Source organism: Engraulis encrasicolus, chromosome 8, assembly GCF_034702125.1.
Source record: "Engraulis encrasicolus isolate BLACKSEA-1 chromosome 8, IST_EnEncr_1.0, whole genome shotgun sequence".
In the NCBI taxonomy this organism is placed as follows: Eukaryota; Metazoa; Chordata; class Actinopteri; order Clupeiformes; family Engraulidae; genus Engraulis; species Engraulis encrasicolus.
The window spans coordinates 12,157,608-12,182,607 of record NC_085864.1 but is presented as its reverse complement, the minus strand read 5'-3'; the positions used below and the strand labels follow the sequence as shown (position 1 = coordinate 12,182,607).

Genomic DNA, 25,000 nt, shown 5'->3' with positions numbered 1-25,000 from the left:
CCACTTAATTCAGTCAGATAGGTTTGTTATAAAGAGTGATGAAAACAAGTCAGATGTCCAATCTTCTTTTATGACTTCACGTTGGACCCGCAGGCTATTGGTAGGCAGGCCAACTACCACATGACGGATTCTGTAGTCATTGTCCTGTAAATAATAGGATACGTCAATGTAGACTACCCTGCTGTACAGACCAACTGTAACCTACGTTATGTTTTGGGTGAATAAAGGGCAAGGCTACATTCTATCACGGTGTTATGAGGGCTATTTATCGAAGCTGTTTTGGGGTAGGCCCTATAGCCCCCATACTCAAATAGCGGCCCGCGGGTGCATATTTATGGCCCTCGATATGTTTTTGAATTTTAAAAAAATGATTTAAAACAAATAAATAAAAAAAATTCAACCGGGACTCTTATTTTGAAACCGCGCGCCGCGATCTCAATGCGAGGCTGGGGGTTGCCTCCATGACAACGATAAACAGATAGCACTCAAGCCCACAGACCGCTCCAGTCCTAACCAAACTCGAGACAGACAGTCCCTCAGCACACGTTTGCCGACCGGAGCCGTAATGGCATGCTCCAAATTTGCACCCAAAAGAAAACTGGACAGCGAAAACCGCCAGTTCCATCCAGAGTGGACAGAAAGGTTTGCGTTCTTTCTACCACCAACCAGCACTCGCCCTCTGTGCTTAATATGTCAAGAATCTATCTCAGTAATTAAACTAAGCAATGTGAAGCGACACTACGATACAAAACACAAGCATTTTGAAGAGACATTTCCTCAAAACTCCGAGATCAGAACAACAAAAATAAATGCTCTTAAAGCATCATATGAAACATCCAACCGAATCCTCCACACTTCTCTGACAAAGCAGCAAAAGGCAACACAGTGCTCCCTTAGAGTAGCGTGGGTTTTGGCGAAGCACATGAAGCCATTCACGGATTCGGAGATAATTAAAGAATGCATGATTGACGTGATGGACACGTTGCTTGAAGGCAAAGAAAAAGAGGATATGAAAACCAAACTTCAACAAATCCCACTGTCTGACTCCTCAACATGCAGACGTACTGAAATGCTGGCTGATGATGTTGCAAAGCAGCTGTGTGATGGAATAAAAAATGCAGAGTGCATTTCCCTTGCTGTGGATGAATCCACTGACGCTACTGATAATGCCCAGTTGATGCTGTTTGTGAGATACTTTGATGAGTCAAAAAGAGAGTTCATTGAAGATGTACTGGGCATGGCAAACCTGTCTGGGCAGACGAGGGGTGAAGACATTTACAATGCAATAATGGCAGTGCTGAATGAAAAAGGGATTGATGTGAAGAAAATTGTGTCAGTGGCAACTGATGGTGCGCCATCTATGATTGGCAGAGAGAAGGGACTAGTTCAGCGCCTGAAGCTTCTTCACCCTCAACTCATATCATACCACTGTATAATTCACCAGTCCATCCTTTGTGCAAGTCTTGGAGAAATCTATGCTGAAATCATGAACACAATGATGAAGCTGGTGAATTTCCTGAGAGCATCATCTGCACTACAGCATCGCTTGCTGCGGTCATTCCTGACTGAGGTCAGTGCTGATTTTGATGACTTACTTTTGCACAACAACGTCAGATGGCTGAGCAAGGGCAAGGTTCTGGAGCGGTTTTGGGCCATTAGGAACGAATTAAAACAATTTCTGTCACAACAAAAAAGTGCAAAAGCAAAGCTATTCCTGGAGTTCCTGCACGATCCCGAAAAGATGGAGGCTGTGGCATTTTTGACAGACATGACAGCTCACATGAATGATCTGAATGTGAAGCTCCAAGGGGAGGGCAGCACTGTATGTGAGCTGATATCAGCAGTGCGGGCATTCCAGAGGAAGCTGGAGGTCTACAAGGATGACTTGCAGGTAGGCTGTTAAACATTGGCTGCCACACACATTATTTTAAAATGGCATGACAAAATGGCATAATAATGAAATAAAGATAACAATACTACTACTACTACTACTACTACTACTACTACTACTACTACTACTACTACTACTAATACTAATAATAATAATAATAACAAAAACAATAACAATCATCACCATTGTCATGATCATAATCAATGACCTAATAACAATAACTGAAAGGCCAATAATAATGTTTTATTGTTATGTACAGGAGGAATTGCTCCATTTCCCCAAACTTTTGGAGCAGACCAAAGAAAAAGATGCTCATCAAAAACACATCACATTTGTGGAGAAGATGATGGAGAATTTCAGAACAAGATTTGAAGACTTCATTCTTGGCAAGCAAATCCTCCTCTGCATTGAGAACCCATTCCTTGTTCGAAATATGAGAGAGTTCACTTCAGAGGCAAATCAGGTATTCCCCTGGATCCAAGCTGCAGCACTCCAATCTGAGCTGATTGACCTGCAGGAGAATATCACACTGAGGGAGACACAGTGTGACGTCATCACCCTGTGGACAAAAATGGTTACTGCGGCCAATTTCCCCCACCTGAGGAGGATGGCAGTGTACATCCTCACAATGTTTGGGTCCACATACCGATGTGAATCTGCCTTCTCAAAAATGAACTTTATAAAAAATCAGTACCGGAGTCGCCTAACCAATGAGCACATGCACCAGTGTGTCTCCCTGGCAATCACACCATTTCAACCCAGGTTTGAAACAGTGGCCAAAGAAACCAGAGGCCATTTCTCCCATTAAAGGGGACATGTGAGAAATGTGAATAGTTTGGTAAAAAAGCAAAAATGTGGGCTGCCTGAAGGCTATTTGTTTTTTTATTTTCTTCTTATTATCTTGAACAGGGTAATTTTTGGTTTTATTTAGTTATTTATTTTAATATATGCCCAAATTAAAATTATATTTTTATGTTTACATTGTAATAAAAACAAATGTTATAAAAAATGTTGAAATGTTATACATATGTTGTTATATTACGATACGTTATCGTACACACGGTTCCAATAAATGGCCCTTTGAGTCACTGAAAAAAAAAAAGTGGCCCTTCATCATTTCTATTTGAGTACCCCTGCCCTATAGGCTTAATTGGTGGCTGTTGTCAGTTACGCACAAGGAGGAGGGTGGCCCGAGGCCTACCCAGTATGGTTGACGTCTGAAAATTATGTGGCTAGCTCACTCCCACTTACCACCATCACTGATAGGCTATCATGTTCTTTGGCTTGACATCTCTCAAACGTGGGATCAAGTTTGACACATATAGCAATTTCACCCTGCATTAGGCCTGAGCTGCTAGTTGGAGCGCAGAATAATTTGTCTATATTAGTCGTTGCCAAAAACATTATGAAACCTTGTTTTTTCTAAATGTCACTCAGCCATGGGGAAATAACACTGTCGCAAGCAAACATTGTGCTCAGAGTGAACAACATGCAGATGATTTGTCATGCACGACCAGTTTTTGCTAATTGGTCTTCCATAGGGGAGTTGCTCACAGGGGCAGCTGAGCCTTCAGATAACACATTCGCGTAGCCCAACACCTTTTAAGCTGACAGAAGCCAGATATACATTATGTTTCCCCCGTACAACCAAACTGGATCCTCACTGCACCTGCCTTAATGACCGGTTGTCCCAAAGATGCTGTGGACATATTTCCCCTTGTTACAACCACGCTGGGTCCTCAACGCACCTGGGCCATTCCATGTGAAATCAGACACCTTTGGGTTAGGCCTGTCATGGATTTTCATGAAACTTCATGTGCCTTTTAGTGACACATGGTAGAACCCCAGAACTGCATATTGGTGCCAGATCTGTAAAAATACAGTTCTGGGGTTCTACTTTGTCACTAAAAATGCGCATTTTCATTTCAGTCCGTGCAGGTCAGGTCCCAAATTGTCTGATTTCACATAAAATGACCCGTCTGCCTCATTGACCAGCACTCCGACTGTTGCAGTGGGCGTATGTATAGTATTTTTCACCTCAATGCATAGGTCTGCCTCACCGACCAGTAGTCCAACCAGGGGGATGTACACAAACACACTGCAGGGATAGTGGAAGAGATGTAAGAGCATGCGTGTGGGCTGTGGAGGTATGGTATCACAAAAAACGTAGGGGGTATGCAAGACAAAACATGTAGGGAAACACTGGCCTACAGTATCCCCCCCTCCTGCACAAGCACACACTGCGTAGGTGTGCCTCCTGGACCAGTGGTCTGATTGGTGCGATAGACATTATTCTGTGTTTTCCCCTCTACAGGCACACACTGCCTCCTCCGTGCGCAGGTCTGCCTCATTGACCAGCTCCTCAGCTGGCAACAGTGCATTGATCCGCACTCCCCAATGGCACACATAGCGAAAGTGACCTAATCAGGGATGCAACACGTGTCCATATATCCGTCTCGTTGGCTCTCCTTATTGAGGGGTAATGTATGTTTGCAACCTTGTATTGACCCACTGCGAGGATTTGGGAGGTGATCGCAGCTTTAATTGAGGGGGCCCGTGGCATGTCTTGAGTTGTGCATCTGCATACCTATCGGCCTCCAGGACTCGCACAGGTCACAAAGGGCAAACGGATTAGCGGAAAATTCAATATGGCAGCCAGCAGCCCCCCACCCCGGGTCTCGTCTCAAACAGGGAGACTGACATCCCAGGAAGTCAGTCATCGCCCACCTCACCTCACCTCTGTTTGTGATAAGGTTGAGGAAGCACAGGCTCCATATTCATAGCAGGGTGGGGTCTTGCGGAGTGCGTCACCCCGTCGTGTCATGTCACAGACCAGACTGGCATCACGTGAAGGCGTATGTATCTCACGCCGGCCAGTGTATTCTGCGTTGAGGTGCAATGCCTTTGCAGGTTTAGTTGGAGTCCTCAACACTGTGGAAAAGCACTTTTTTGTCACGTGACGAGGTCTGCACGGTTTTCCTGCCGTGTGGGCGAATTTCTGTTGCCACGCCGAAGTTCTGTTGCTAAATGCGAAAATGCTCTGCTGTGCCCTGACCAGAACCATGCCTAACCCTAACCTGTCAGTAGAGAAATGTTTCTGCTGCTTTACTTTTGCCAAGAAAAGCGAAACAAACAAAGGAAATGGGGAATGTGCTGCAAAATTGTGCCCAGACCAAAACCATCCCTAAACCTAACCTGTCACAGAGCGTTGTGGAGCACGACTCGGCATGCAAAACCGTTGTGCACAAACGTGATCGACAGTTCAAATCGGCGTGTTATCTTACTTACATTTATGATGCCATGTTGCGCTGACAGACAACGACCCCTTTTTCAGCCTCTGAAGGAATTCTCTAACCTCAGAAGAGAGAAGATGATTGGTGGGGTGGGGGGATAGAAACCCCCTCGCACAAGTTATCTGCATTCTGCAGCACTAAAAAATGGCTCTACACTGGATCAGAGCCAGGTGTGTGTGTGTGTGTGTGTGTGTGTGTGTGTGTGTGTGTGTGTGTGTGTGTGTGTGTGTGTGTGTGTGTGTGGTGGTGGTGGTGGTGGGGGGTGTTTGCAAGGCAAGACAGGTTTATTTATACAGCGTTCTTCATATAGCCGTAATTCAGCCGTGTTATAAAAATAAAAGCAAATAGCCATAAACGGTGAAGGAAATGATTAAGACCTAAACCCTTAGATCTCTCTCTCTCTCTCTCTCTCTCTCTCTGAGCAGGTGTATGTTCTGTCCCGACTCAAGCAGCATATGTCGTCTACTGATTGAAGTGGGCTGCTGCGTGACACGCTGCACGCCTGCTGCAAGGGCCTTATTATCAGCCCAAGAGAGGCAGCCTGTCTTGGGCTATTTGTCTGGCTTTGGCAATGCACAGTCCACAGCGGTGGTTTGTCAACCTCATCATGGCTTGCAAATGGCTCAGGAATAGGAAATGCCTTTCTTACTGTATCAGCCAATCTGACTGATGTTGAATTAGAAAATGTGACTGTGGCAGTAAAACAATGGTGAACATAGTCGTAAAACGCAAAGAGAAACTGTACCTTGACTGTGATTGAGGATAGGCTGCATTTGGAATAACGATTAAGCTAAAATGCAGCAGTGAAAGTAGGGGGTGAAAATGAGAACAAGAATAGCAACAGCAGTGGAGTTTGTTTTGGTTCTAGAAAGTTTGTAGCTAACTTAGCCATGTTGTGTGGCTGTATGTCTGTCAGATTTTGATTTCCAGGTAAGGACACGCTCGAGAGCTTGTATGGAGTTGTCTAAGGATGCAGAATATGTGAGCCAGTGCAATAGTTATGGCTGACTTTCTCTGTACTGACTGTAGCAGACATGTTGTCTCAACTTGTTCTGGAAGCACAAAAACACAATTTTGACAGACCTCATGGAGGTTGGTATATATGCAGCATCTATCGTACGTTAGTGGTTTGGAGATAGTGAAACAGGCAATACAGTGTGCATGAACCAATTATTAGAGTATGGAATGAGAGGCTTTCATTGTAGTTCACATTATGTGGAATATAACGTATTTTACTTCGTTATAGCTTACACGAATACAGGCTGGTCATTAAGAGTGAATTTCTTGTCAAATTAGAAGGGCCAGATGTAGCCCTTTTATTTGCATTGTACAGTATGTACTGTTGCTGCCTTGTTGAAATTCAGTTCAATTATGCATACCGGACATAGACACATCTTACTAAGGAAACTCGAAACTCTTACCCCTTACTTCACTGTATTTTAACACTCTCAGCATTGTTAGATTACACTTCCATAAAAAAGGCAAAGTGCAGTATCAACCTTTGCTTAAGTAGATTAAAATCAGTATGAAGTATCCTGTGGTGATGTTGCAAAGCTATAGACAGTGCAGGTTGCATCAGAGGAGTGTAGCTAGCTATTCCCACGCAAGTCCTCAGTCTGCACATTGTCACTGTGCTATTCCCAAGCTTCCCAAATTGCACACTGCTCGAGTATCCTCACATGACCAATTTGCATTACAAATGGACTGCAGGCCACACAACTTCATACACGGTGTGTAAAATTATAGCTGAACTCAATTGAGAGTATGTTATTTTCTGGATAATAGGTTCACACATTAACTATACGGTTAAAGCAGAAAAATGTGTTCATTATAGTCTCTATATGAGATACAGCAACACATTCTAAGGACCCCCTTTGTCATAATCTGAGCTGTTGCCTATGGAGAATAAAACGCATTAGGCCCTAAATACCACAGTGTTGCTGGCAATCTATGGAAACCCAGGGGAAAAACATGTCACAAAACACTGGATTCTTATTTTATTTTTTTGGGCTTTTTATTTATTTATTTTTATTTTTTGTATTTTACTGTGTATTTCCATCAGCAACGTCCTCATGTTACCCTTGTTGTTTCCGATTTCCTCCTCCTCCTCCTCATTAGCGAAGCTATACAGTCGAAGCAACTAGATTTCATTCCCACTGCCACCCCCCTGTGTGATAGCCAATTGATTAGGAGTTAATCATCACAGATGTCGCACTATATGGCACTGTGGAAAGTGGCATCAGTAATGGTGGTGTGTTTGTGTGTGTAGGTGCATGATGTTTTTTGCGGTTGGTGCAGACAATAAGAGCAGTTGAGAAGGGGATATTGTGCATAATGGACTTTCAGGGCTGTACTAATAATTCTTCACTGACCAGTTGCATTTTGGCCAGTCTGCTGCTACTATTAGCTTTTAGCACAGTGTACAGTAAATCAGATGTCATATATTCAAACAAGTGTGATACAAATGACCATACAGAAATGCATTGGCTCGGGAATTCAGTATTCAGGTTTTAGCTCGGCCCACGATGTTGGATGAGAGAGGAAACATGCTTAGTAACAAGACACTCAGTATTGTCCTTTCCTTTTCTTCTTTTCTGGGTTGCAGAGGAATACTGACAACCTCCAGCTGTGTGTTTGAATAGGCTGTGGATGAAAGGGAAGCAGTTTCAGAACATGCTTTTTGAAGACTTTGAGTTTAATCATCAATGTAGAACATATAACAAAAGTCAGCAAAAATATTGAGGGAGAGCTTTCTGAACCATTGATGGGTACTGCCACTTGAAAGCGCTTTTCATCTTGTTTGAGATATACTACTGCAGTAGATGCCCTCTGCCCAGTCTGTGTCCCACATTCCCAATGGGGTTTTTGGAGGAAGGAAACGGGAAATAAACCTCTATAAAAGCATTTTTAAAAGGCCAAGGTGAAATAACATTACCCATAAATAGGACCCTGTGTTGTGAGGCTCAGTGATGATCAAGCTTATCAACCGCTCCATAAAAAGTCAGTGCCATTGTTTCTTTGTTGTTGTTGTTTTTTTCTCAGAAAGGGGGTTGTTGACAGTTATGCAAGGCATGCACCATCACTGCTATTTATTTATTTTTCTGCACTGTTAAGCTTGTGCCTCTCCAGGTACACAGTGTTACTATGAGAGATGGCCTTGTGTATAGTGTCTCAGAGTGGATACATGTTGAGACATTTAGAATATCAGTGTGAATATTCCCTAAGACTTGTGCTATTCACGATTCATTAAAGTCTCTCAATATGAAAACCTTTGGCAGCATGCCAACCCTCTGAATGTCAAGCGTACTGTGCCACTCCTTAATTTTGCAAAGCACCGCTCCAGAATTTCAGGTGGTGTTTTGCTCACCACCTCCTATCAAATTAGAGAGTGTATGTCTAGAGAGATAAGTATTCATCTCAGTCATTGGCGCATCAAAAAAGAGGTGTTAAAAAGATCAGTTGCTTATGGCAGTTGCTCTCCTCTCCAGAGTGACTGAGGCGTCTTCAGGCCAAAAGAGAACTGTGTGATCTCTGTAATCACTCAAGAACCAAATACATCATTCTCTGAAAATGTTATTATAGCAAACGTTAGGGAACGAGGTAAAGTGACTAATTGTAAAATCTTTTTTGAATATTCAGTTTTCGATATTTTATATCTTGTATTTTTTGTGAGAAGTGTGTGTCTAAATTGTATGATGATGCTGTGTGCACCATAGACACAGCAATTAACAGGGAAACTGACGAGGAGACAAAGGGGTTAGTTGTCCCAAGCCTCGGGGAGAGAGGGGGCTCAGAATCCTGTATCTGCCCTGTAGAGATGGGATTTGTGGCTCTTTGATGGGATCCAGATCATGGTGGCTCGTTCCTATTTAAGAGCCGTTCAAAAACTGTCTCTTTTGAACGTTTTTTTTAGTGATTTATTCAGTGTTAAGACGATAGTATCCTTAGTCCCCCTCTAGGTAATTTTGTCTAAACAACAGCTGATTGTCCTCATCCTTCTAAAGACTGCACTGCCACTCTCTGAGGCAGACCCCCAAATTAAAGTACTCACAAAGTCAAATCGAATGAAAAATGAATTAAAAGTCGGGGATTTGGGATTTGGTTCCCAATGTTCACGTCTAGGAACCGTTGAAAAGAATCGATTTGTTTATGAATGTCACAACACTAGTGCCCAGTGGTGCAGCAAGTGTAGGATGTCTTTAAGTTGTGCCTACCTCCAGCTAGGCATCTCAGACTTACCAACCCGCTGCACAGCTTTCGCACAAATCCCTGGGGAGGCTGCAACTCCTTCACTGGGTCATTTCTCACAGCTGGAAAATTATGTTCAGGCCCGCCAGGCCGAGAGCAGGCAAGCAGACAGGGGCGGACAAACGTTTTCAGTTGCTCTGGGCCCAGCAAGGAGAGGAAAGGCCCAGAATGTGGTCCTCGCTGCCTATCAAGTGGTGTGGGGGGCCCTTTCAGATGACTGTGTCCTGGGCCCGGCCAAAGCCATCAGCGGCCCTGCCAAGAGAGAGAGGGGAAAAAAACAAAAACACAGCAAGCGAATCTTGCTCAGCAACATGCAGCCATGTTACGTTGCTTGCTTGTGCTCCATGGCGTATGTTTGGATTGGGTCCTGGGGAATGTTAAATTAGATGTTTGGGACTCGGGATCACTGCTGACATGCAGTATGGAGTAGATTATAGACCAGGGCCTGCAGGCTAATGAGAATTATTTATGATGATCCACCAGCCAAGTCATAACGGAGCAGTTTATGGAGCGATGCATTGAGCCACCACATTTCTTAAAAAAACGCTGCCAGTCAGTCACAGACTCCTGCAGTCATGTTTGTGTGTAAAAGGGAATGAGACGACGGTCCTGGTTTATAACCAACCCCTTTAATCATTATCAGTAGCCTATAGTCCTGCCCTAGCCATTTATCATTTACTATCGTTTACTCCAGAGACTTTTGATCACCCTCATCAGCTGATGAGAGCGAGCCATGAGCCATGAGTCATGACTTGAGTCATTAAAGTGTAGTGGGTTCACTCGGCTGTTTGTGTTTGAATGATGCCAATCACAATTAACTGGGATCCGTACACGTTGAGTCACAGATATTTGCCAGTCAATACAAGTTCATGTGTCATACAGTGTCCTTACTTACTGTATGTTATCACTGTCTGACTGGATAAGGGCATACCAGACATGTGACAGGAAGGACTTATAGAAAATCACTTGATACAGAAAGACAAAAGGACCGATGGGGAAAAGAAAGGCAAATAATAGCACCACCCAGGAAAAAGAACATTGTGTGGTGCAGTGGTTCCCAAACTGGGGGTCGGCACTCCTAGGGGGGGTCACGGACAAAAGGAACATTGCATAAAAACAGGAAATCCACAGGACAACGGCTAACATAGTTCCATAAATTGATTAAATATCATGAATTGATTAATAACAGCATTCACTTGAATTCATAGCAATATTGATGGACGAACTGTTACTGGAAAATCTAGCAATATTAATGCAGAGGCATTTTTTCGTCCATTGATATTGCTAGATTTTCCATCAAGAGTTTAATATAGCTAGATCGCTAATATTGCTAGAAATCCCTGCTGAAAAGGTTTGGGAACCACTGGCGTTGCGGAAGAGAGAGTGAGACAGAAAGAGTCCTCTTAGCTGTCCTCCCTTCAGTGTCTGGAACACTATATTTCATACCCTCATATTTCTCCTGGGCGCTCACAGATGAGAAATGAGAACTTCAGAGGGACCGCCATGTATGTTACTCACCACGCCCATACACACAGACACACACATATGCACAGAAGCTGATGAAAACACACACACACACACACACACACACACACAAACACACACACACACACACACACACACACACACACACACACACACACACACACACACACACACACACACACACACACACACACACACACACACAGCCGTGTTGATGGTTGACATGCAAGGTCATCTTCTGTCTCGAATCCACGATATCTCCTTTTTTGGTTTCCTTGGTGACTTGCAACACTGTCATACAAATTTTGTGAATTTGCCAGTAATCTGTGTGTGTGTCTATGTAACTAAGACCCTTTTTGTGGAAGGACAACGTTGAATTGGACTCCTCAAGGCCTTCTGTCGCCTTTCTTTAGACGCGGAGTGTACATGCAGCCTTGACTCAATGCTGCTACATACAAAAACACTCTGAAACACTTGGAGTTGGAAGAAGGGGGAGTGTGCGGCTGAAAAGAGATGCTATTGGTATTAGTTAATGGCCCTGAGAGAGATTGCACGATGGATAAATTAAATTAGAAGGGAGATACATGTATTCTGTTACATGTAGATCATGTTGCAACCATAACACATTATTTGTGAACGTTGTGGCAAGCCTTTCTGTTTTTTTTTCTTTACCATTTGTTGACATATGGTAACTTGCACTCACTGTCATCTTTTTTTGTCTGCGTCGTGTCTTGTTTTCTTTTATCTCCCTGTCAGTTTACCCAACACTTTGCCCCTCCTCCCCCCTTCCTCTCCTTCTTCCACTCACTCTTTATCTACCTCTCCTCCTCTCATGTCATTCCTCTGCCCTTCCACCTCTCCTTCTTCTCTTTTCTCCTCCTTTCACCTATCACTCACTCTACCTCATCCTTTCCTCTTGCTCTCCCTCCATTTCTCCTTCTTCCCTCCTCCTTTCCCTGCTCCTCTCTATATCTCTCCCCCTCTGTCTTCCTCTTTCCTTCCTCTCTTCCTTTCACCTCTCTTTACCTCTGTTCTTCCCCTTCCTCTTCTCCATTCACCTCTCTCTTCCTCTACATTTCCTCTCTCCTTCTATTTCAACCTCTCTTTATCCTTCCTCCTCCTCCTCCTCCTCCTTCTCTCCACTCCTCTCTTCCTCTCGTCTCCTCTCCTCTCTTCTTCTCTCCTCCACTCCCCCTCGTACCTCTCCTCTCCTCTCCTCTCCTCTCCTCTCCTCTCCTCTCCTTTAAATGAATGAAGCAACAGTAACCATATATTAAAAGAAACAAAATAGACATGGATATACACAAAATACCCTAAGACTTATTTCCATTGTGGTCCCTTATGTGATAGCAGGTGAGGGCATATGATGGCATTCTTACACATACTCACATACGGTACATACCTACTTAAACATACACCACAGTCATTCAGAACACATAGAAACAAGAAATGCATTAAAAGAAATACATTTACAATGGTTCTGAAATCCCCTGACACATAATGTTGACACTCTAGTCATGTTGTTTTAACCATTTTGAGTGGGCCAGGTAACCTGTTCCACAGTACGGAACCAACATAAGAAAAACACAAGAAAATAAAATGTCTGTCCTCTCCTCTCCTCTCCTGCCCTGTAGTGTTGTCCTCGGTGTCGTGTATAAAGGTGACGGCCCCCTCGGAGGTCAGTGCGGTGTTGGGCGATGACGTGACGCTGCCGTGCTCCTTCTCCTCCACCAGTAGTGTCACCAGCAGCATGCTGGTCACCTGGTCCTACACGCCCAACGATGGCGGAGCACGACAAACCGTAAGTACTTCATGACAAAAGTTTTATTTTTATTTTATTTTTTGTTTTATTTGTGTGCGATTGAGTATATAAATATGTATGATGAGGTCATCCTGGTCATACATGCCTTACGACGGTGGAACGCGACAAACCGTAATGACGAAATTATTTTTACATTTTTGTTTTTAATTTGTTAGTGTGTTTGTAGTGTATGTTTGTGGGTACTACTGAGTAAAGGGTGGAGCCAGGGGGGGTCGGGGCGGTGTCTAGCAGAGCATTTGCCGCAGGACCCAGGGCCCTCCTTTATTAGTGGTGGATGCCCTATCATTGTCTTGCCCTGTGGCCCTGTATGATATTGTTCAACCAACTAGATTGAGTATCTAAATACCTATGATGAGGTCAGGTGGTCCTACACGTCAAGCTTCCAAACCCGATCTACAGTCTTCTTGTTCATTTTTATTTGAAAATGTCTCTTTGACGTCACAGCACTTTAACCCGCCACGGCATTATAAATAAAAAAGCAATGTTCGTTCAGACATGCTACATTTATGTATTCTACATTTTATGACGCATGCACCAGGCACTCGCAACGCAAAATTTCATATAGGAGATATTCACGAAACAAGATGTTTTTTTTATTGTGAAAACAAGAGCTGTCATATTAATATACCGGTAATATATTGTGTGTTAAGTGTATAGTGCATGTGTGCGTGCGTGCATGCAGGTAGCCATTTTATGAAGACGTGTCGAAAGGCTTTTTCTGTCTCGTCACAGAGAGCCGTCACGTTTTACCTGTCACTTGTTAGCTGCCCCCCACCACGTCAGCAGCAGCTCTGCCAAAGAGCTTCCTCTCTCGTCACCAGCCTGTGTTTGTATGTGGCTAATTACACATAAATGGCCCCCCAGGACTGACATGTTCCCAACAGCCCCCCACCACGCACACTTTGTTTCTCTCTCTCTCTCTCTCTCTCTCTCTCTCTCTCTCTCTCTCTCTCTCTCTCTCTCTCTCTCTCTCTCTCTCTCTCTCTCTCTCTCTCTCTCTCTCCCTCATTTCTCTCTGACTTTCTAATCCTGGCACCATGTCTTCCTCTTCATCTTCATCACTTGGGTACCATCTCTCTCTCCCTCTCTTTTCCTTTCTTCTCTTCTCTATCCCCCTCTCTCTCAGTCTGTCTCTCCAGCTGACATGTGGAGGGAAAACAAGGAGGCTATATATGGACTAGTATGTTTGTTTCAGGGTGCCATGCATGCAGGCCGTGTGTGTGTGTGTGTGTGTGTGTGTGTGTGTGTGTGTGTGTGTGTGTGTGTGTGTGCGTGCGTGCGTGTGTGTGTGTGTGTGTGCGTGTGTGTGTGTGTGTGTGTGTGTGTGTGTGTGTGTGTGTGTGTGTGTGTGTGTGTGTGTGTGTGTGTGTGTGTGGTGTAGCACCCCTTGGGAACGAGTCACAGACACTGTTTCAGTTTTAAATGTGGAATGACTTTCCCCCCGGGGAGAGGACTTGGTGAGACGGGTTGTGTGACATGACGCAGTAACAAGGCTGCAAAAACAGCACTCAGCTCCAGACTCCAAGTCCATAGTTGGAACTGAGAAATACAGTAATTGTGGGCCTCTGGACCCCTGTGAACTGCATTATTATTCAGCGATCTGGATTTTATAGGGTGCGTGCTCCAGACACTTTTGCATTTTGTTTTCACAGTCAGTCATATGAGGCACCAGCTGCTAGAGAGTCAGGCCTGTGGTGTGGTGTGGTGTGGTGTGGTGTGGTGTGGTGTGTGCCTGCAGCTGACATCTCTCTCTCTCTCTCTCTCTCTCTCTCTCTCTCTCTCTCGCTCTCTCTCTCTCTCTCTCTCTCTTCTCCCTTTTCATCTGCCTCACTTCCCCATGTCATGCTTTCTGTGGTTGTTGCTCTCTCTCTCTCTCTCTCTCTCTCTCTCTCTCTCTCTCTCTCTCTCTCTATCTTTCTCTCTATATCTTTCTCTCTCCTTTCTCTCTCTCTCTCTCTCTCTCTCTCTCTCTCTCTCTCTCTCTCTCTCTCTCTCCTATTCTCACTTTGTCTTTCTACCACACTTTCTTTTTCTCTCTTGCTCTTTCCTCATCATTCTCCTGGTTACTCTCTCTCAGGGTTGTTCGTTGTTTTCTCTCGCTCTCTCGCTCTCTCGCTCTCTCGCTCTCTCACTCTCTCGCTCTCTCGTTCTCTGCTTACCCACCCTGCCTCCATCCCTCAGTTTTGCAACTGACAGCTGTCAGTCATAGAGTCAGTCTCACTGTTTGATGCAGCTTCAAAGGTGTGATGCTGTACCAGATAGGCCTACAAGTGCCTCCTCATCCATGACACCAAAAGACAGCATTGAAGTTTGTAGCTTTGAATGGTGAATATGTTGCACACAGACGTGTAGAAAACCTTTGCGCTGTTCTCACCTTTTGAATATATTTGCTGTGTATAAGATGCAGGGCCTCCAAATCTAGCACAGTCAGCTTGAGAGTCATGCAAATGGTTGTTTGCTCATGCAATTACTTCCGCTAAACGGGCGTTTCCACTGCCATCGACAAATATGCAGAGTAAATGTTGATTTAATTTATAGATTATTCACGCATGTGCTACCTCAGGGATGAACACTCTGTTGCACTACCAGCACCACTAGCTGACCTGGGCCAGCTTGAAAAGTTCTTGATTTTTAAAGACTTGACCTTATAATCTTTTTTCATGTTTGCAAAATAGCCTACCAATGATCAATTTCAATCTACAGGGTATCACGAAAAAAGGTATAAACGTTTTAAATAGATCAAAGCAGGTGTAGTGTATATGAAGATTCATGTAATTTACAAATACAATTATAATTTTGTCGCTTGAATTACATGCCAACTGTGTGTATAATTTTTCGGACACCCGGTACATTATCTAGCTTTTTCAACATTATCTGGTAACATTTGGCTTAGAGGACCGGAGTTTTCGAGGTGACTATATGCCAGTATGATGGTCAGTCTGCTGGTTGAGCCATCTGTCTGTTGGTCTGAAACCAGTTAGCTTTTTTGAGTGTTTCCTTTTTTATTCAATCAGTGGCTGGCAGTCTGCTGAGTCACGTTTCTCGCACTGGCGGTACTCACTTGGAACCTTGCCAGAAAGCTGTGACTAAAAACAGAGTCCCCATTACCGAGGCTAATGGACAACAAAACGGATTAAAAGTCAAATACAGTAGAGTAGAAGTTCTTTATGGTCACTGTGCAAGTATCTCCCTCACTCAGGACCCTGCTTTTGGGTCCTGCTGTCTTTCAGATTGGGATTATCATGCAAAGCAGCATTTCACAGGCTACTAATGAGATGTTGTCTGGAAACAGCCCACAGATGCAAAGAAACAAACAAACATGTATAAGTAATAATTCATATAGGTACAATGTCCAGCAATACATGCAATCCACAATAAATATAATCAGGATGCTTTTTAGAATGTATTTGCAGTAGAGTAGAGTACATCTATAGCAGGCTGGTGATGAGGGCAACTTTTACCACTGGTTTTCCACACTGTCCATCTTCACTGCAGCATGCTGTGCAGGACAAGAGTAGAGTAGGCTTGAGCCAGGCCAGTGCAAATTGCCTGTCTTGTTGCTGCTCCCTGTTTTCTATACTATCCTTTCCTGTACTTGTGGTGCTGCTTGAGCGTGGGAGTATGCCTGTTGGGAGGAAATGGGCATCCCTTTAGTCCTGGTGATATACGCCGCAGGGGCCAGGGAGTCCTAAATCTGAGGTTGGAAAGTTATAATCGTCTTTTCGTGCTAGAAAAAAAACAGCTATCAATTTCGATTTAGATTATCTAAAATAGCCTTTTCATTTTCAACATTCTCTGGTAGCGTTTTGCAACGAGAACTGGAACATGGAGGTGACTAACATACAGAATATAATGCCAGTATGATGGAGGTTAGTCTGCTGTTTGGGCCATCTGTTTGTTGGTTGGAAACCAGTTTGCTTTTTTGGAGATGTAACTGCAAAGGGTCTCCATTGCCACGAACCAGCTGGCTAATGGAAAATGTAACGGTTGAGAGCCAAATAAAACACAGTAGAGTTAGAGTAGAGTGCACCAGGCTGGTGATGAGGGCACATTTACAACTGATTTATCACACTGTCCGGGTCACACCAGTGCACGTACGTGTAGGCTTCTGGAGGAGGAGAGAAGAGTAAGAATACGCCAGGCCAGTGCAAATCGCCTGTTATGCTGCTGCAGTGGTGCTGCAGTATGTGGGAGAAAATGCCTGTGGGGGAAAATGGGCATCCCTTTAGTCTCCATGACATGCACCGCAGGGGCCAGGCAGCCTTAAATCTGGGGTCGCGGGGGTCGAGACAGGAGTATCACTTAGGCGGATGCAGAAGAGACAGTAAGAGGTTTCAGTAAATCTTAGCATTAAGTGACCGCCTGGATGACTTGTGGCCATGCATAAGTGACCACAGGATGTCGGCGTAGTTCATACGCCATCCATCTATCTGTGTTTTTTCATGGTTAATTTTTCATGAGAGCCGGAAGTGTTCTCCGAAGTTTGATGACCCACTAACTCACTCATCACTCACTCACCACTCACTCATGGCTGGTACAGCAAGAATAATGACTGCATGCGTGTGCAGGGTTGCCAGATGAGGCTGATGATTTCCAGCCCAAAAAATGCTCAAAACCCGCCTAGAAGCACAAAATCCCGCCCAATTCTATTGATTTCTATGGCAAAAATTGGGCAGGTTTTTCTGCTAAATGCCATTTTTTCCCACACACGGCCATCCAAAGCAGCCCAATTGGGCGGGAAACAGCCCAATCTGGCAACACTGTGCGTGTGTGTCATTAGCTGGAAATATGCATAACATACAGTTTGGATTCTGGTCACATATATGTCTTTCTTTCTTTCTTTCTTTCTTTCTTTCTTTCTTTCTTTCTTTCTTTCTTTCTTTCTTTCTTTCTTTCTCTCTTTCTTTCTCTCTTTCTTTCCTTTTTGTGTCTTGTGTGAAAGCTTCCTCTTCTTTGTAAAGTCAGCAGGAGGTTAAGTGTGCTTACCCACTCACTCATCACATTGTACAGGGGAAAAGATCATGACACAGAACATCGTCTTTATATAATTACATAACATTTTGCACTCATGTCACGTGTCTCCTTTTTCATTTTCATGTTTCTCTGTTTCCTTTTTCTCTGTTTTGGGAAAGCTTTGTGGAGTCAGCATGCTTCACCAGACTGTGCTCATCATGTTGTTAGTACAGAGGGCAATAATCATGACATTCAGCTGTGCCATCATTACAAACGCTGCGTAATATTTGGGATTTCTTTCATATTCCTATTTCATATTCATTTTTTCCTTTTCTTTTCTTAGTCTCTGTTGTGTTATTCTTTACTTTACTTAATTGTTTACTTTGTGAAATCTCTAGTAGGTTAAGTAGTGTATGCTTAACCAGACTCTTGACTCATCACTTGTTAGTGCAGAGAGAGAGAGAAAAAAAATCATATCTTAGAGCTGTGTCATTATTTTGAAAAAATGTCATAATATTTGGGATTCCTGACACGAGCCTTTCTTTTCTTTTTCTTCTTTTCTGTTTTGTTAAATCTTCTTTGTAAAGTCAGCACAAGGTTAAGTATGCTTAACCAGACTGTCAACCTCATCACATTGTTAGGACAGAAAAAAATAATTTTAATATTAACAAATAGCATTTTGTATTCCTGTCACGACACCCTTTTTTCTGTCTCTTTTCTTTTCTTTTTTTGTGTCTGTCGTGTTAAATCTTCTACTTTGTAAAGTCAGCATGAGGTTAATGGCGTTCACCCAGCGTGACCTTATCTGCGTCGCTGCCAGAGGGGAATCATATTTTAAATTGAATACCCCAGTCAGACGCGTCGCCGCTCCCGATGCAATGGGGATATGTCGTCAGCAAACTCGCCACCCCACCCTGACCTCTTTAATCATCCTCTTAAACAAAAGCTTTTGCTCTCTCTCATGGAAAGTTACATGTTTTTTTAAAAAGGAGCTCTTTAATTATTTATTTATTCACTCATTCATTCGGCAGATAAGTAGCATGCCTTTACTATTAGCATATTTTTAGAGTATTTGCCTGAATGAGCGAAGCACACCATTAATGTGGGTTGGATCGATGACACTTGATTAGTGTTTTAAAAAGCGCTTGTTGGTCCTATTCACTGAAGCACCAGGTCGGGCCATACAGTAGGACCAATTTTTGGAGTGTTAAACTCCAACTACGCCAAAAAAAACTGGAGTGACATGCTAAAAGTGTACGCTCATCATGAGCGGCAATAAGTGCTTTAAAATACTGTTTGCACGTACAGCTCATACTCCAGTGGGCACTTTCCATAATTGAATCACTCACTGGAAATGATGATGTCATGTGAGGCCTCTCAGTGCTTCACAACTGATTGGATTGGCGTTGAGGCCCAGGGTTTATGAACAATCACTCAGACTCAGTCTGAGTCGGCGATGGCGATGGCGTCCATGAGAAGAAAAAAAGACGGGAAGGAGAAAAAAAAAGCACAAGTATTTCATCTGAGCGTTCTCTGCAGTTGTCGCGGTGTAAGTGGACCTAATAATTCCATCTAATATTGAAATGGAGTGGGCGGCTCCAGGTCTGGCCCGGTATGCTATGGGGTGAAGTCAGAGAGTCAGCAAAAGTTGCATTTTCCTTTCGTTAAAAACTTCCCGGCTGAAGTTTTGCTGCCTTTACTCTAGATACTTTGTTCATTGTTAACCAGAGGGCGAAGGTGGAACGCTCTGAAGAAAGTAAAAATCCACCATCCAGTATATATGTTCAACAGAGCTGCTAACTGAATAAGGGCAACACCTCTGCTGCCCTACAGTCGATTTCACCTGAATCTCACCAGCTGGTATGTTTCGCCTTCATCTTCATGATACCATCTGGGTATCCTCCACAACCGGCAGAATGATGACCCTTATCAAAAAATCCTTGCATGTGATTGGATAAACAACCCATCCTCATCCTCACTGACGTGCCACTTCAGCCTTTCACATTTAACTCGACCTGTGACCCATGAGAATGACAGGAGGAAGGAGAGCCACAACGGTGCCCATCTATGGAGAATCCCACCCAGCGATCCTGAGTGGCTCATTTTTTCAGGAATGATTCTGACTTTCACGATCCTCAGATGGTTGTGTGAGGAAAATCCTGGGCCCTTGTGTGTAGTTTGGCGAAAAGCAGCCAGATGGCGTGAGTCAGGTTACTGTCAATGGCCCACAGTCCTATTGAGGAGGGTTGGAGGAGCAGAGTATCTATAAATCTATATGAAGGACAATAACACCTCCAACATTTATAAATGAATATCACCCTCTCCAATCAAAATACATGAGGTAGCCCATGGTTCATTTACCGACCCAGTACTGAAGGATCCGCTTATTTTCTCTCCTTCCATGTGCATTCCATGCATTACATTACATCACATTTTATCCATAGTCACTTACATTACACATTGCATTTACATTACATTTCGCTTAGCTGACGCTTTCATCCTAAGTGACTTACAGTTATTTACAGGGTATCGGTACAATCCCTGAGGCATCATGGGGTTAGGTGCCTTGCTCAAGGGCATCTCAGCCATGGAGTGTGGTAGGGATTGGAAGGCATGTAGTGGCACCATTAGAAACCAACTGGTTTGGTAGCCACACGGATGTAACAAATTACCTCCCCATGTTCTTCCCTTTCTCTAGATGGAGAGTCCACTGTGACCTCTGGTAGTGGTCAATACCTATTAAGTGTTACCCCCCGAAAGCATTTCCCAGTTCGCATTAAGTGTGTGGCGGTGGCAAAGCTGTTTTCCCATATACAATAAGATGTGAGAAGGAATGCAGAGTGGTGTGGTGGTCAGTTGGTTGTGTTGCATTAGTGTCTTGGTTTACAAAGACAGGAAGCAGTGGTCACCAAAGGGCAGCAGCACTCTTGACTCTAAGCGTTAGTGACTGGTGTTAATGAGGCCGTGCGGATTGGATGGTGTTGAGGGGCTTGCAAAGATGCTCACTGGATCGAATGAAAGGGTGAATGCGTGATTGGCTGGCTGCATGAACCTCCTTGTCCAGCTGTCTGGCTGCTTACTGGCTGTTTGACAGATTGCTTGAAGCCTGGCTGGCTGATTACATGATGCCTGTCTGGCTGCTTGGATTCTGATTGGCTGTTTGACGGATAGCTGGAAGCCTGGTTGGTTGATTGCATGGTGCCTCTCTGGCTGGCTGGACTGATTCTATAATGTTTAGCTGACTGGTTTGGTTATAATAATGGCATACGTAACTCTTGAGCTGCAAATGTTCAGATGGCGTAGACGTTGATTGCCCAGCTCATTGGTTGGGTGGATGATGGCTGGTTGCTCATTGGCTGGGCTAGGGTATAGCTGTCTGGATGACTGGTTTTATGATGATGGCCTCTCAAGCTCTTTAGGGAAGCACTGTAAAACATCACATGGAGTAGATACTGATTGGTTGGTTCAATAGCTGTGTTGCTAGCTCAGTGGATGTTTGGATGTTGGCCAGATGATGATTGGCTGGTTGGTTGATGGTTGGTTGTTGATTGGTAGAGAGGTGGATGCCTGGATGACTGGCTTGATAATAATGGGCTCTAGAGCTCTTGAGAGGGAGGTTGTTAAGGATTCAGCGAAAATGTGCAGAAGCGAGTCGTTTTGAAGTGCAGTTGCTAGGCACCGCATGTGCACGCGCAGGCTTCGTGTGTGTGTGTGTGTGTGTGTGTGTGTGTGTGTGTGTGTGTGTGTGTGTGTGTGTGTGTGTGTGTGTGTGTGTGTGTGTGTGTGTGTGTGTGTGTGTGTGTGTGTGTGTGTGTGTGTGTGTGTGTGTGTGTGTGTGTGTGTGTGTTTCAGTCAGAGAGAGAGAGAGAGAGAGAGAGAGAGAGAGCAGACAGTGCAGCCTGTTACGTCAGAAGGCATATGAGTCAGGATCCTTCTTTTCTCTCTTCTCTCCTCTCTTCCCATCGCCATCCTTACCAGGGCGTGTCGGCTCAACAAGCTGCTCTTGATAAAAAAAACCCCTTCTGAACAAAACATGTTGCGTCTGGCTGACGTGCGATCAGTGCTTCCTCTCCATCCAACCATTTAAACAACGCTGACCGTGTCTGTCAAGTCTCTCTGCTCCCTTTTTAAGATGAACTTGGCACAAACAAAAAAAAGAAAAAAGAAAAGCAAGGCCTCCCCCATGGGGCTCTGTCTCTGATCTCGTTCTCTCCCCCCTGACGGCTTAATCCAGACATCACGCGGCTGGACCCAGCTGCACGTAGCAGGCCTCACGCAGGGTGTTTACGAGCCCTTGAGACCTCACGCCAACGAACCCCCCCACCAAAAAAAAACCCCTGTCTAAAATCAACATTGGACACCTGTGAAATAAATCACTGTGGGGTGAGGGGTTGCTGGCTTCTGGTGGATTCTGCTAGAGCCAAAGGTGTCAACAGGTTCAAGGTGACCAACATGGTGCCCGACCTGATGACAGGGATTTGACAGCTTCATGGCTGCCCCCATCTCAGTGTGGCCATGGCCACTGACATGGTAGGAGAATTTTTAAAGAGGACTTTAAGGTAGAGTGTCATTCCAGTGTTTTGTTTTTTAACAATGTATGGTGTCCATTCACAAATTTGAACGGGATTTTTTTTCAAGAATATTTAGCTAATGATAAATGAATATTTAGCAAATAAAAAATGAATATTTACTTATCTGACCACAGATCAGATATTTTGCAGGCAAATGCTTCCGGACATGCTTCTGGACGTGGCGCACGTAGCTGCAGCGACTCCTTACTCTCCCAACTCGCAGTGTTTATTTGTGTTATAATGTGTTATTCGAAATGTCTATCGTCGGAAACTATGTCGGAACGCATGTACAGTCGGCAACAGCTGTTGCAGATAAGAATGGACAACTTAAGCGATGTATTGGATATACCAACAGAGACACTGGAAGAACTGGGGATACTACGGCGGCATACATCGGACCCGTCTGCTTCGCCTACATGGAGACGGCGAAAGAGGTGCTCCAGAATTAGGAAGAGAGGCAAACGAGGTGGCGTCGAAACACGGCTTACAGCCAACCCAACTCGTCCAGCAATACCATCAATTCTCTTGGCAAACGTAAGATCTATGGACAATAAGATGGATGACATACGGCTACTAAGATCAGCGAACAAAACTGTGAGGAACTGCTGTGTGACCGTGTTTACAGAATCATGGCTGAACGACGGCATACCCGACTCGGCTTTACAACTGGAGCAACTTACGTGCCACCGAGCGGACAGAGCCCTTGCAGAGAAAAAACGAGGGGGAGGAATATGTGTTTACACACATGATGCTTGGTGCAAAAATGCTACGGTGGTACAGAGACACTGCTCTCCACTAGTGGAGTTCATGATCATCAAGTGCCGACCCTTCTATTTACCAAGAGAAATATCCGCCATTCTACTGGTCGCAGTTTACCTCGCTCCTAGCAACACCAACAGCGTCAGAAGCGAGGCACTGAACGAGCTGCATCGGGGAATCAGTGAACAACAAGATGCACACCCAGATGCCTTCACAGTGGTCATGGGAGATTTCAACCACGGAAATCTCAAAACAGTACTTCCAAAATTTCACCAACATGTTAACTTTCCAACAAGAGGACAAAACACCCTGGACTTTGTTTATACCCCAAAACAAGGAGCATACAAGGCAAAGCCCATCCCCCACATCGGCCTATCAGACCACCTAACGATTCTGCTACTGCCAGCCTACAGACAAAAGGTAAAACTCACCAAACCAGCTCTGAAGGAGGTGAGAAAATGGCCAGAGGGAGCCGTGTCACGACTACAAGACTGCTTTGAAACCACAGATTGGGACATGTTCAAAACAGCTGCCACCCACAGCAACCACATTGACATTGAGGAGTACACAGACACCGTGACCTCCTACATCACAAAATGCATTGATGATGTTACAGAAATAAAACGCATCACCACCAGGGCCAACCAGAAGCCATGGTTCACAGGAGACGTTCACAGACTGCTGAGGGCCAGAGACAAAGCCTTCAGAGCAGGAGACGTAGCTGGCCTAAAAGCAGCAAGGGCAAACCTGTCCCAGGGCATCAGGAAAGCAAAAAAGGAATACTCGGACAAAATAACAACACACTTCAAAGACAGCAGAGATGAACAGAGCCTGTGGCAGGGCATACAGGCCATCACAGACTATAAGCCCGCACCACGAATCTGTGACAACAACACCTCTCTGCTAAACGACCTGAACAGTTTCTTTGCCCGTTTTGAAGCACAAAATGACACTCATCCACAGAAAACTCCCCCTCCCCCCCATGATCAACCCCTGTACCTGTCCTCTGCCAGTGTGAAGAGGACACTGGCCACCATCAACCCACGCAAAGCAGCTGGCCCAGACAACATACCTGGCCGAGTGTTGAAGGATTGTGCAGAAGAGCTGAAGGATGTCTTCACAGACATCTTTAACATCTCTCTGGAGCAAGCAGTCATCCCATCACTTTTCAAAGCTGCTACCATCATACCCGTGCCGAAGAAATCATCACCATCATGCTTCAATGACTACCGTCCTGTAGCACTGACGCCCATAATCATGAAGTGCTTCGAACGGCTAGTCCTGTCACACATCAAAGCCACCCTACCCCCCACCCTGGACCCCTACCAGTTCGCATACCGAGCCAAGCGATCCACGGAGGATGCAATCTGCTCTGCCCTCCCATCCAGCCCTCACCCACTTGGACAATAAAGACTCATATGTGAGAATGCTGTTCATTGACTTCATTTCAGCATTCAATACCATAATACCACAACAACTCATCAGAAAACTGGACAAACTAGGTTTCAGCACCTCCCTCTGCAACTGGCTGCTGGACTTCCTGATGCAGAGTCCACAAGCAGTACGGGTAGGGAATAACACCTCAAGCACCCTGACCCTGAGCACGGGGGCTCCGCAAGGTTGTGTTCTCAGCCCCCCTGCTGTTCACGCTGCTGACACATGACTGCACAACGAACCAAAGCACTAACCATCTAGTGAAGTTTGCGGGTGATACAACACTGGTGGGCCTCATCACTAAAGGGCGATGAGACCCACTACAGAGAAGAAGTAGACCTGCTGGCCAGATGGTGCAAAGACAACAAACCTCCTGCTGAATGTCAACAAGACCAAGGAGATTGTTTGTCAACTTTCAGAGGGTCCAAAAACAACCTGCCACCACTGACCATCGACGGTGATGCTGTGGAGGAGAGTGAGCAGCACCAAGTTCCTTGGAGTGCACATCAGCGACGACCTCTCTTGGACCACCAACACTACATCA

At 44.7% G+C, this 25,000-nt stretch overlaps 2 protein-coding genes across 2 annotated transcripts in view; both read left to right on the top strand.

Moving 5' to 3' along the window:
- mpzl3 (myelin protein zero-like 3) overlaps nt 1-25,000 on the top strand; it is a 39,396-nt gene that overhangs the window by 498 nt on the left and 13,898 nt on the right. The window contains exon 2 of the mRNA XM_063204960.1: nt 12,552-12,718. Within this exon, the coding sequence (XP_063061030.1) occupies nt 12,552-12,718 (167 nt within the window). The remainder of the gene's footprint in view (nt 1-12,551; nt 12,719-25,000) is intronic.
- LOC134453508 (general transcription factor II-I repeat domain-containing protein 2A-like) lies at nt 1,366-2,699 on the top strand. Its single transcript, XM_063204306.1, has 2 exons — nt 1,366-1,891; nt 2,151-2,699. The coding sequence occupies exons 1-2, from the start codon at nt 1,487-1,489 to the stop codon at nt 2,697-2,699; spliced, it is 954 nt and encodes a 317-aa protein (XP_063060376.1). The 5' UTR covers nt 1,366-1,486.

What these genes read in the sequence shown, in the direction of transcription:
- LOC134453508 (XM_063204306.1), top strand. Translation starts at nt 1,487, where the DNA reads ATGAACACAATGATGAAGCTGGTGAATTTCCTGAGAGCATCATCTGCA. An exon ending in TCTACAAGGATGACTTGCAG is followed by an intron (nt 1,892 to 2,150) that starts GTAGGCTGTTAA and finishes TGTTATGTACAG; the next exon opens with GAGGAATTGCTCCATTTCCC.